The sequence below is a fragment of the Olea europaea genome, chromosome 4 (assembly GCF_002742605.1).
Source record: "Olea europaea var. sylvestris chromosome 4, O_europaea_v1, whole genome shotgun sequence".
NCBI lineage: Eukaryota > Viridiplantae > Streptophyta > Magnoliopsida > Lamiales > Oleaceae > Olea > Olea europaea.
In genome coordinates, this window is record NC_036240.1 from 17,293,225 (window position 1) to 17,306,456 (window position 13,232).

At 34.1% G+C, this 13,232-nt stretch overlaps 1 protein-coding gene across 1 annotated transcript; it reads right to left on the minus strand.

The window, feature by feature from the left end:
• Positions 1–433: 433 nt before the first annotated feature.
• On the minus strand, positions 434–9,655 carry LOC111393841 (BEL1-like homeodomain protein 9). The gene is made up of 5 exons (XM_023019561.1): positions 9,358–9,655; positions 7,418–8,865; positions 1,476–1,879; positions 1,291–1,351; positions 434–1,093 (listed from the first exon to the last, which is right to left on the minus strand). The coding sequence occupies exons 2-5, from the start codon at positions 8,762–8,764 to the stop codon at positions 599–601; spliced, it is 2,307 nt and encodes a 768-aa protein (XP_022875329.1). The 5' UTR covers positions 8,765–8,865; positions 9,358–9,655; the 3' UTR covers positions 434–598.
• Between the last annotated feature and the right edge of the window lie 3,577 nt (positions 9,656–13,232).

Consider the following 13,232-nt stretch of genomic DNA (forward strand, 5'->3'; position numbering starts at 1 on the left):
GCCATGGTTGTCAATTAGATGCCCAACCTAGCTCTGATTCCATGAAAAAAGAATAAGAATTCTCGTTTTCTTATTTCTTTCATACATAATGTACATCAATCTACACCCTTTTATAATACAATAATACAAATAAGAAAGGAACGCAATCAACTAATTTAGGAAGAACAATAAAACTATCAATCCATTCATTTAAGGAAAGATTTAGGTATCTTTCCAAATCTCTTGATTCCCTGTCATAATCTTGGTTTCCTACACTATGCATATGATGTAAGCCGTATATCTTAAAATAAAATTTCCAATTTGCCATTTTTCCATGAACCCGACAAGCAATCAAACGAGCTGGCAAGGTTATTTGTGAACACAAGTCCGTGATGCTGCAGCTATGCACAGCAAAGGTTCAAATTCTTTCAGAAAACATCTACAAATTTTCACATCGACAATTAAAATATATAATTCTTTTTCCAGTAATATAATCCGGATAATCATCTGTTTGTTTTGGTTCTACAGTTTTACCAAGCTTTGCAGCATAGGCTGAAGTAAATTTTTCTTAGATTTTATTTCTAGCTAATTTCACCACCACCTAACGCAACTGCATGAATCAACCTACAAAATCATGAATAATCTGGCCCCCAATATGCTGTCTTAGATGATGCTCTGGTTGCATTTGCTGGGCACTCTCCGCACTTTGCCTGAGACCCAACGTTAGAGACACGGCACCTAGCCCTCCAATTTCCAGTCCACCCTGGTGGTAAGGCACGAAACCCATGAATGATCCATCCATGCTATCAGGTATATGATACTCCACTCTTGAACGCTTCTCCTGATTCCATAATTCTGCACTCAGCCCGTCCCCTTGGCACTCTGATGGGCTAGTTCTTGAGCAATCCATTTGCTTATCAGAAGCTGCATTTATGCCACGTGTATTGATAGATTGGATGCCTTTCAATTGAGCAGAACCTTCAGTTGGGGATTTCCCATCAGTTTTTGAAGCATTCAATCCGGTTTCTGTCATTCCTTTAGTTTCTAGCATGTGTATTTCTTCAACCATGGGTTTCCATACACGAACCCGAGCATTGATAAACCAGTTAGAAACCTAGCATGAAAAATGGAAATTAGCTCAACTATCGGAAAGCTTACATGTCTTCTTATGATAGAAAGCACACATTAAGCCCCAGAGCAGTTGGCTTGCGGCATATCTATAATATGAATCAAAGCCAAGGAATTCAGCCTGCAGTCGATAAGATTTGTATTTTTTTATTTTTTTTCTTTTTCCTGATGAATGCCAATTACCTGGTTTCTGGTTAAGCCGGTTTGTGCAGCCAGCATATGCTTATCAGTGTCTGTTGGATATCTGCACATAAATTTACTTCCACTAAAATTTGAGTGCGAGTAAAAATGCATGCATCATGTGCCTCGAGTATATTTTCAGGTGAACGTGCCACGAACAAATTGATAGGTAGATAAGAGAGACTTACGGATGAAGGAAATGATCAAAGAGCCAAGCTCTAAGAACAGACACTGCACGTTCTGGTAGGCCTCTCTGGGGTCTCCAGACGTGTTGTTGGGGATCAAGAAAGCCTGTATAGCACCCACCTTTCTGCTTTTGAAAGCTTTTATCAGCGAACTTTAACCTTGAACCACTAGTATCACCTTTACTACTGCTTGTGCCAGCAGTGGGAGATGATGAATCTTCTCCCAAAGCATTACTTATGCTTCTGAGTTGGTCAGCTATTGCATTTTTTAGAAAACGAAAGTGTCTGGAGACTGTCTTTAGACCTAAAGAGATGTATGGGGTGGCTGCATCAAGACCTGAGACAGGTTCGAAGGATGAAACTACCATTTGCATCTGCTGATGATACTGTTTATACCTTCTGCAAACCTTCAAAATAAAAACAACAATAATAACACACATGATAAAATACTACAGTATCTTGACAAACTTTAGAAATATGCATTGAACACACGCGCGCAAACTTAAATCACCGTATAAAGGAGATTACGAGCATTCAAATAACAAAGTATTCAAATTGCAAAATATGCTAACTAAACCAGCATTCATTATTAGATAACAAATCTTATTAGATACCACTACCAATGCGCTTGAAGAAAACGTTGTAATCTCAAATGTCAAATTATTCACAAAAGAAGCCCTTGTACATATTAACCAAAGAAGAATCCACAATTATGTGCCTATCACACATCTATTTCTAACCAAACAGGTAGATCTCGGTTTGCAGACATACTCAATCAACAATAAACTCAACAGTTGTTCTTATTCCAGTTAAGGTATAATCTATACATATAATCCATTTCCGTAAATCAAATTTCACATCTCAATGAAGAGATGCCAATGATTTTAAATGCACTGGCAATGCTTTTAATATAATGCAGGTACTCTTATGACTGAATGACTTAATTTCATATTTAAGGTTATAGATTCATAAAGTAATTGAAAGGGAACTGCTACTAGCACCCCATGTGTTGTCATTGGCGCTCAACTACTCAGTTGAAAACATTTTGCTATTCATTACACAAACAAATCAAAATGCTACCTCCTCAAGAGACAAATTAAAGATTGCGGTCATTGCTTTATATTAAGTAAAACATCACATATTCTAAAGTTCAAAATTTCTCCCGTAAGAATAAATTCCATTTAAGATATTAGGAAGGTTGAAAGGGAATAAACTCATCTATTATAAGTTCATTTTCAACAAATATAATGGAAGAATTTGTGAATTGATACAAGACCAATAAATGCTCCAAAATGCTCATCAAAATTTCATTACACAAGTCTGTGCTTATATTTTCTTTTCTACTTTTCATATGTAATGGATTTTCTCAAATCCTGCTAAATTAAACCAACCTTGTTTGAGTGGATATTTCAAATTAACCAAATAGTTCACATCTAAAATGGGAAACACGTGAAGTCAAAATACGTAGACCACATCGTGATAACAGAAAATTTCAGTGAGATAGTATTGTCCAATAAAAATAACAAGTCTCATAATCCACATACATAAGTGGAGGGTCCTCTGATCAAGAGGTTCAATCGAAATAAACTTACCTAATTTAGTCCACTTGGTATGTCCTTCAAAGACGGACATCAAAATGCAATAAAAGAAATTGCAAAGAATGGGAAAACCTTAACAAATTTTCATATTCAGAAGCAAAGCATTAGAAAATTGAAATTGCAATTCAACAAAATGTGAATCATAGTTATGTCACAATATTTCTCAAGCAAACGACAAGCCATTAGTTCACTCTAGGGAGGTGATGTTAGGATAAACCTCAAGATAGCATTAGGACAGCGTTAATGAGCTAAATTGCATCTTTCTTCTCCAACTTATAGCCTATTGCACTTTTAGCCCCAAATTTTCTCCTTGTGAAGCTCCTCCAACCTATAGTTTTGTGGTATAGATGGTCCTTACTGATAGAAACCCAAAAAGATTGTTAAATATTTGTTTAAAAAAAAAAAAAAATTGCACACAACTTTAAACAAGAAAAGAAGTAAAAGACAGACTAAAATATATATCTTCACCATCCAACTCAACAATGCCATCTCAAAGCAGGCCAGCCCACTCCTACTCCCATTGCACCATCAAACACCTACCACTGCCATGACCACCCCACAACCAAAGATTTCAGCTCTCACCCTATGCACAAAGAGTAATCCTCCGCAATTTTTTTTAAAACAACTTGCGTTGTACCTGGAGTTATGGTGTATTTAGATTAGTCATTGTTGTCCTTCATATTCTTTTTTCTACATAAAAAGGGTGTGTTGTATCCGTAAGGATGCGAGGGATTGTTGTAGGAGTTCATTCACAATCTTAATTAGTCAAGCGGTCAAATAGAAATTGCTTTAAAGATTTCAAACCAATAACATAAATTCAGCATCATGCAGTAATCTAATTTGAGAACAGATGGAACAGCAACATGTTGCAGCAGTGCCTAAGGGAAGATATAAAAGTAAAGAAGCAAAAGGAATCCTCCATTGACGAACAAGGAATCTAACCTAAGCTAATTGGGTTTAGGTTTCTTGTAATTTCTATTTATATAGTTGTACTACTTAATGTCCCATCTAGAAAGTCGCAGTCAAGAACATAATACAGTCGCCACAATTGGAGAGGGCATATGTAAAGAGAAAGAGAAAGGAACCAGCCGCTGTGCAGAGTATACACTGAGTATTCCAACATTGCTTGGGAGGGAGAGAATGTTAGGAAACTCGTGAGGTTCTGTGAGTTAACAAAACCTTCTTTTTCTGTGATTGTTGGCTTTGTCCAACCATATTAAATTAGGTTTATCCCACAAGCACATTTTTTATATTTATATTATCCATTGTTTTCGCTGCGCATTTAGGGGATTTTTTTCCCGAACAATTGGTGTATTTGAAGATTCGATGGCTTGTGACAAGAATGATTTTAGACACATTATTGCATGGGACTCGAGGCTGACATCACTCCATCTCCCAAAATGAGACATTGTTTTCCACTACCACGGATACCAAAAATCTTAAACCTTACTATCGAACAATAAATATTAAGAAAGCGATCATGAGTTGTAGAAGTACAAGGAGCATCACTGGATCGCATGAAGTGTAGAAACTTCATAACTTAAACGTGTTCCCCACCTTAGAACAAAAAAAATTATTCCTTGTGATTCATTTGTTGAAGGTCAGGTCGAGTCTCCCTCCTAAGTTAAATTTTATTTATTTTGCCATTAGAAAGGGTATAAAATGTGTCACCAATCGTGGTTTAATTAAATCTTGCAACTCACCACAAGTTCTGACCAAGTACGGGATTGGTTGTTTTTTTCTTTCTTTTATCATTGACATCGTAATATGGTCGAGGTTGGGGCTTTAGGCTAGATGGCGGTTTATAAGGCTTGTGGAAATGGAGGCGGTTGGAAGCACGAGAGTTGATAGCGGTTCATACAGGTTTATTTTTAAGACTCTTCGAGTACCACATTGCTTAAGAAAGTTCTATATTTTGGGTGTAAGCACTTTAAGCATGTCCTCTTTACATGTAGATTTCAAGGATGAGTGATGCAGAAGCATTCGAGTCGAGTGATACAGATCTGTCAGATAGTTTGCCAATGGCGCTGAGATACCATGAGATGACGGATCGGTGCAAAGATGGAACAATTTTGGGACTTTTTGGTAATTTGACCATAACTTTGACTACGGTTATCAGAATCGCTATTATGGCTCCAATCCAAAAAGTTCTCTTTAGCGCGCACGTCGTGGTCACCAAGCTACGCTCAGTGGGCGTCAACTTCAAGCCCTAAATCCGCTGTTTTCCTTTTCGAAATTCAATTTTTAGTTATTTTTACTATTTATGGTAATATTTCGTTTCCTTTTTTCTAGATGCTAAGAGAATCCGGATTGAACCAAATTTTTGGCAACTTCTTTTATTTCAAATTTTATTTTGGTGTAATTTTTAGGATTTTGCCATTTTTGGTAATTTTTCGATAATTTCGTATTTTTGCAACTATTTAACCCAACTTGTGGGTTAATTTTCGTCCTTTTGCATTGATAATAAAATTAAGTTAATTTCAGAGAATTTCCCTGTGTTCTAAGGCATTTTCTTTTGTATTCTCTTTGTGAATCATTGGTTACAGCTAGCTTGCAAGATAATCGCTATCCTGCCGGGCGTTAATGAGTTATACCCAAAGTACTCGTAATAATGGTGTTAGACTAGACATCTCTTCTTAGGAAACCCTCTTAGTAAATAGGATACGTATGGAGAGTGGTACATCTAATAGAAAATTAGGTCCACAGAGCCACACAAATAAGAAAGTGCTCGTTAAAGGCCTACTGATGGGTCTACAACCAATTTGACTCCCCTATTTACAATAGTCTTATGCTTAAGTTATATTCAAAAAGTACTTGTTACACAATTAAACATGGGGAATATGGATGAGTTTATTTAGCCCCAATTTGGTGTAGCTATAAATCATATTTTTAGCAACTTTAGATTGGATAAAAATGGATGAAATATGTGATTGAAAAGTTATAGGTCCTACCAAATATATTGATAAAATTAATTATTGACTTTAACATAAATTTTTATCAACATTTTAATCCGTACCAAACAAAGGCTTAACTGTAGAAACATGCAGGTCGAATTAACTAAGAAATACAAGCCGTGGTAAAACTTAATTCTAGGTAAAAGTCAATTAAAGAATTAGTTTTTAATATCGCACTTGTTTAAGATCTGCCCATTGAGTTTATCAACCTTGGGGACCCCTTTAGAAAGCAGTTTTAAAGTTCTACTCAAAAGTACTTAAAACACAAACATTTATGATATTATTTACCTAATTTTGTAAAAGGTTCAGATTATAAAGGGCGCTAGATTTCAGTGGAGGAGGGATTTGCATATTTGTGGGCTTGGTCGAAAGTCACCACACTACCCAAAACCATCTTAGGTTAAATCAATTTTTAGAAGCAATTCATTAACATGGAATCTATGCTTTAAATTATTGATTGGCTCGAGCTTCAAATGCATTACCAGTATTAACATAAAGCTGAACACCCCATCCAATCAATCCCAAGGTATTCTTTCACAATTGACACTCCTTTTCAACATTATTTCCCACCATGCAAAAATACTTTCATTTTTATTCTTAAAGCATACTTTGTTCATTAGTCTGTTGTTGATAGTTGTTCGGTTTCTATAATAATGAAAATCCTAGAGCACAAAAAGGTGAAGACATTCATGGCCAAACTAGACATCTAATGGCGTGTAGGAGTAAGCAGACAGGATAGTTCGGCTGATAGGTTTAATAACTTCTTTTTATTTATTTTGATTCTAATAAATGTTCTTCGTAACTTTATAAGGTGACTGCCTAGTTTTTTTTTTTTTTACATCTAGGATTGGTTCCTATGTTTTGTTCCTTGAAAGAAAAGTCAAAATTTAATTATTGCTTTGGTTAATAATATTATATACACTTTTTTGCATTCAGAGCCACTTTCGATCTCATGAGCATACAAGAAAGGAGATGCTAGAACTGTGAAGTAATGCTAAAATAATGAATGAATGAGATCAAATAAGGGTCGGCTTTGATGATACGACAACTTGAAGAGTTATCGTTGGCCCAACAAAGGAAGAATCCAAGTCCATAACCAGTTCGTTAGGAGTCCAGAACTGCAAGCGGTCAATAGTAGACTTTCTCCAGCAATAGTTTCCACAAGCAAATTCAAAAACGCTGTTAAGGGCAAATTTTCTCCAAACTTGGAAGCCTAGGAGATAGCATTATTGGGATATGATTCTTTACTCTAAATTTCATTACTAAAATTAGTTTTATCCTCATTTTAATACTATCCCGGCCATCTTATCATACACGCTAAAAGCATACACTGATAAAAAAGTATTCTTGATAATAGTTTATAGCTAGTGACGAGCAAATAAAGAGTACTAACCTCATCCTTCATGTATAATAGTTTAGCCTTCTTCTGTAAATATTCAGACCAGTGAGAATCTATTTTGCTGCTCGTACCTCCAGGCTCCTGGCTTGTCCCATTTGAACCATGAAATGTAAAAGATGAGCCGTCGGAATCACCAGGTATTGCTTTTAGTACCGGTCCAAAAGCACAGACACTATCACCAGAAGCCACAACTTCTTTAAGAGTTTTGTCGGGTGAAGCCTCGTGCATTTCAAAGTGCTTAGCACTGGCACCATTGCAATGTTCATCCATCAGCTGTTGTGCTGGCTTCAAAAATTTTGAACTTTTCAGAATAGTTGCATAACCAGTGAAAGGACCAAGTGGACCAGGATATCGATGAGCAAAAGTCGAATTTCCCACCGTATGTTGCGGAAAACTCTCTGCAGCTTTACTATCAAATGAAAATTTTGGACTGGAAGACAAATATGCAGAATTCATGGCCTCTGAATTTGGAATGTTACTAAGACTAACATTTCTGGAGTGCAAATCCGCAGAAATGTCTCTTTCAACAGTCTGCTCTATGCGTACTTTAGGTGATGGTACTGATGAAAGTGATAAAGAGAGGGCCTGAGAATTGGAATTATCATTAGCAGTTGTTGTGTGGTCTCTATCTATATTTTTATTTTCTCCATATTCCAATCCACCATACCACTCCACGCCACTTTTAAGGCGCAACTGATCAGCGTAGCCCGGAAGTAGTAGTAGTTCACTTCCACCGACTGCCCACAGACCTTGGCTAGTTTCTTCATCATTATTTTGCCTAAAGGAAGCCATTTTTAGACCAGTGATTCGACTATTGGCTGGAGCAACATCATGTAGTTGATTTTGGAAAAATGAAGAATTACATTGCAGATTCCCATAAGGTTTTTGGCCATTTTGGGTTGAAACATCAGCCAATGGGTTGATCAACGAAGAATTTGATTCTAGATAACCATTGTGGATCATTTTCAACGGACTGGAGAGAGTCCCAGCGAACACTGGGCACGGATCAGCCATCCAATCACCGCTTGATTGTGAACCAATGTTCTTCCACGTGCTAAAACATTGTGGATCACAACTTGACATTGTGCGTGAAAGATTACCAAAAGAAGACTCACCAACCCCTCTATTCGATTCTTGTACCATTACTTCATCTTTATGCCCCAATAAAGCTTGTGAATTCGCAGAAAATCTAGGCATTTCTGAACATAATTCAGATGACTCATAACATGAACTCCCATTCCTAGAACTTCGAAGGTGAACTGGTTCGTAATTTATACCATCATGGACAGAAAATTGTGCTAAAGTTTGCTGAATTCTCAACTTATCCCGTTCTTGGTTCATATTTTTCCCAATTAACTGTGAGATAAAGAAGAACTTCAACTAATGCCCCCACTCTTTCAAGAGAAAATAGACTGCACCAAAAACATTTTCAAAGAGGAATCCTGCATGCAATTATATCCCACCATAAATATTGAACAATTATGATAGAATCAGCATAAACTTCAACAGGAAAGAGATAATTCACTATTGATAATTAGAGCAAGAATTTCAGGGAGAAAACTCCCCAGAAAGCCGGGGGGCGGGGGGGGGGGGGGGGGGGGGGTGTTGAGAATTGGTCATGCTTGCTTTGATACTGCAGATCCACTTCATGAACTTAAAGCATAACCAAAGTTCAAGAAAAAACAATAGTAAGTGTAAGCAAGTTCCTTTTCGAAAAAAAATAATAATAATAATAAATAATTAATTAAGAAAATCTTGAATTTGCATGTATAACGCGTTACAAACTGACTACCCAAAAGGAGAAAATCTGGAAATTACTTGAAACCAGTTTTCTCAGATAGAGTAGAAACTCTATATTCAAGAAAACACGAGAAGATCAAGAAAAAATACTAGTAGACCTGTTTCCAAAGCAACAACTTCAGATTTTCCCTTACCTGTCTGTATAACAAGATCTAGGTTTTTCAAGGAAAAAGGTCTCTGCTGGTTGAAAGTAGCAGAATTCCCGGTGAATTTCCGGTGGTTTCCGGTAAAGCTTCGAATTTAGTTTGTGGGGGCATGAGAGGCTAGCTGGATGACCAGAAGTAGGACAATGATTGCTGAGCTGATAATTGCCGTTGTAGCTTTTGTGAAGATGGAATTAACGTCGTTTCGCCGTTACATTTGACGGCGAATATACGTACACCTATATCTATAAAAATCTATTAGTCTGCCACCAGGTGGCATTTCATTTGTCGTGAATCTTCAAGAAATCACTTTGAAAAATTGGGTTCCCCAACTTGAAATTTGAAAAGATTGAAAATGCTATCAGTCTCTCTCTCCTCTTTCTATCTGGCCTACTTTCTTAAAATGTCGATATAAAGGCGAGACAAAGTGGGTCTTATGATAGGGCATTAATTAATTGCAGTTAACTACGAAAGTACATATTTAATTCTGTAAGACGGTAAGAGTTTTACAGTGGTATTGATGAGAATTCACGAAATAGTTTAGTCACGAAATTCACGACAGATTAAATCAAACTCTAGAAAGTGAAAAATCATCGTTTGAAAATCTCGACCCAATAAATTATTGAACTAAAGAATCAAGATAATAAAATCAATATTTTGACCTGTGAAAAAAAAAAAGAAAAAAAAATTACGAACCTTACTTGAGTTGATGATCACCACAATAATTTAATTCTTCATAAATTCGAAAATTAATTCAATAAAGAACAAGTTGAAAGCAGTATTGACAAATAATATCTCTCATAATGGTGTGTTTTACAATGAAAAGAATAACCCTAATTATAGGGAATCCATAAAACCCTAATTAGAAACGGAATTGAACATAAAAGTTACCATAAAAACAGTTTTAACTAAAATAGAAGTCTAGATGAAATTTAAAAAACACATCCCGATTTTGCTTTGTACGGCCGCATAGGCGTATTTGATGCGTCGCATTGGCCAATTTTCCATCTCCAGTTTGTTCCTGTATGAATACATGTGGCCATACCCAAGTTTGTGCGATACATTAGCATAGTGAATCATCTTACCTCTAAGTTTGAATTCTCGATTCAAATGCATTCCAATTTGTCTTTGCTCTCATACTCAAAATAAAACTTGGTCTTTGGCTTTCTAACTTCATCCTTTTGGACTCCGTAGCTTGACCATGTGATATTGACTCTATTTGATCTCGAATTTGCCCTTAGCCTCTCCTTGACATACATCGAACTCTTGATAGATGGTTATCTTCCTTGGATCCCATTGGATATTCTTCAAAGTATCTGTAGTATCAGACTGTTCCTTGAAAGTTAATTACCAGGTGTGCTAATAAAAAGGAGGACTTTTGTAGGTGATATTTTTGGATGTTTTTAATTTTATTATTATGATATTTGGTGGGATAGGATATAAATAAAAAATATTTAAGATTGGTTTTTTCGAATTATTAGCCATACTGAAATTGAGACACAGCTCGTATTCTTGTGCAGACAGTAGTGAGAAATATTAAACAATGGGCGATGGTCCGATCCAACACTATTGCATAAGTGAATAAGGACAATACTACTTGTAAAACTCTTTTATCGAATGTGTGATCATGATAAGACTCGAGAAACAAGATATGTCTTCACTTACTAATTTTCAGTTGAATAAGTTCTTAAAATGATTAATATTTTATTTCTTCCCGTCTTCTAATGTAGTAGAATATTCTCGAACGAAGAAAGCGTCTTAATCTTGATGAAATATTTATGAATATAAGAGTTAAATATTAAATGAATTTTAATAAAAGTATTAAATACTTAAATCTTCATCAATCAATTGTGTATGCTCTATGTAATAGTAATTTAACAAGAACCTGTAAGTTTAGAAACCTTATTAATCTAAATAAATAAACTTCGAATCAATTAAAGCTTCTATTAAACTATAAACAGAAAATAAATTATATCTTCACAATAAATAAAGAAATAATGTTATCTACCAAAATAGAAATGTTACAATTTGATCTTTTAAATGTTTGAAATTTTACTTATGTTAACAGGATTTAAAATATTCGATCGCGTCACTTTTAAATTTCCTTTCCCTTTTTCAAGGTCATGCCCTCAACTCTTCCTAATATTTCTAGCCTTGCATACAGTGGTGAATCCAAGATTTCGAATGGATTAGAACGGTCGTTGACTTTAATAGTTGACCGTCACTGGCCACAATAAAACTTAGAGAATCGCTCCTTCCTAAAATAAAAGCGTGAAAGTGGCGATATGTCAAGTCATCCATTTTGTCTATTTTAAATATTTATTTTCATCACAGGTCATATAACAATAGATTATCACGTATATATCCATGTATCTAGTACATATTTATATATAAGTTGATACGGATAAATATGCATGGGTCAAGTAGTATGCCCAAACCAATAAAAGATATTTAAAATTTAAAAAAAATGATTTTTCTAATCTATAGACACGATTTTTCATGTGATTTTCGCGATTCTTGTAAAATTTACAGTTTTATTATTAAAATCTAATCCCAAAAGGTCAAAAAGACCTTTAAATTATGATTTGTTTACAATTTTATTAAATTAGAAAATATTTTTCTAATTCAATTCAAAGAGTTTCCTAATCCCAAGAGGAGAAGGGCAAAAATCTTAACTCCATCCTTGTATATATATTGACCAATCACCAGTACACGTTCTTCCCACTTTTTTCTCTGTGTCTCCCAAACTTTCTCCCTCTAGGTTTTATAAAAAAATAATACAGACAATGTCTTCTTCTGAAATTTGAAAATAAGGTTTGACTAAGGACCTACTTGGAAGATTCAACAAACCGGGGTATGAAATTTTTGAACTATAGATTTTGAGTTTTAATGAGCGAATTAATTTTGAGTGATTTTAGTAACGATTTTTAAAATTGTCCAATTTATATTTGATAGTTTATCATCCATCGATTCTGAAAGTTTTTTAAAGGAATAAAATCAAATGTATGTTCCTTTGTAAAATTTTCATTTTATAGTTTTTTATATGAAATTTTTTTACTGATAAGTGATATTTGACTTATATGTAATTTGTTTTTACATATAAGTTAATATTTTACTTAAAAAATTAAATAATGTTAAATATTTATGAAAATTTTAAGTTAGTATTTTTTTTATAAGTAAATTTTACAATTATAAGTTATTTTTTTATTTTTAAACAATTTTAAGTAATTTTTTTACTTATAAGTAACTTTTTTATAATCTATAAGTATTTTTTTGTTTTATTAGTAGTATTTTTATTTTATAAATATTTTTTACATAAATGTGATTTTTTACTAATAAGTAATTATTTAAGTATAATATATATATTTTTAACTTATTAAGTAATATTTTACTTATAAATTTTTAGCTATAATGTAATTTTTTTGTTTATACATAATTTTTTTAGTTAATATATTTTAATTTACAAGTTTGTTTTGAAGAAAATAAGTTGTTGAAAATAGTTATTTTATAGAGGGTAAAATTAGAAGAGAATATGTGAAACGGTTAAAACTTGTCGATTGAGTGGGTGAGAAAACCGATCAAAATTACCATACATTGATTTTGGGTAGTTTTTAAACCATTCAAAATCGACACCGATTTTTTAAACTCCTCATAAATGGTGCCATCTAAAATTGGTTTTAAAAAAAAATCCCAAGCATACCCTAAATAATTTTGTTTTGTGAATAAAAATGGACTACTGCAGTCTCTCAAACTTCATAGATTTTTTTTTTTTTAAATATCAATAATTCATTCTAGGAATGAAGGAGAGTGTATTTTTTTTAAGATTTTTATTGATTTAAATAAATTTTTATGACTCTATAAAAAGA

Coding starts and splice junctions, on each gene's coding strand:
- LOC111393841 (XM_023019561.1), bottom strand. CDS start 8,764: ATGAACCAAGAACGGGATAAGTTGAGAATTCAGCAAACTTTAGCACAA. Junction 1,880..7,417: donor TATTATACATGAAGGATGAG/GTTAGTACTCTT, acceptor TTTATTTTGAAG/GTTTGCAGAAGGTATAAACA. Junction 1,352..1,475: donor TTTGATCATTTCCTTCATCC/GTAAGTCTCTCT, acceptor ATTTATGTGCAG/ATATCCAACAGACACTGATA.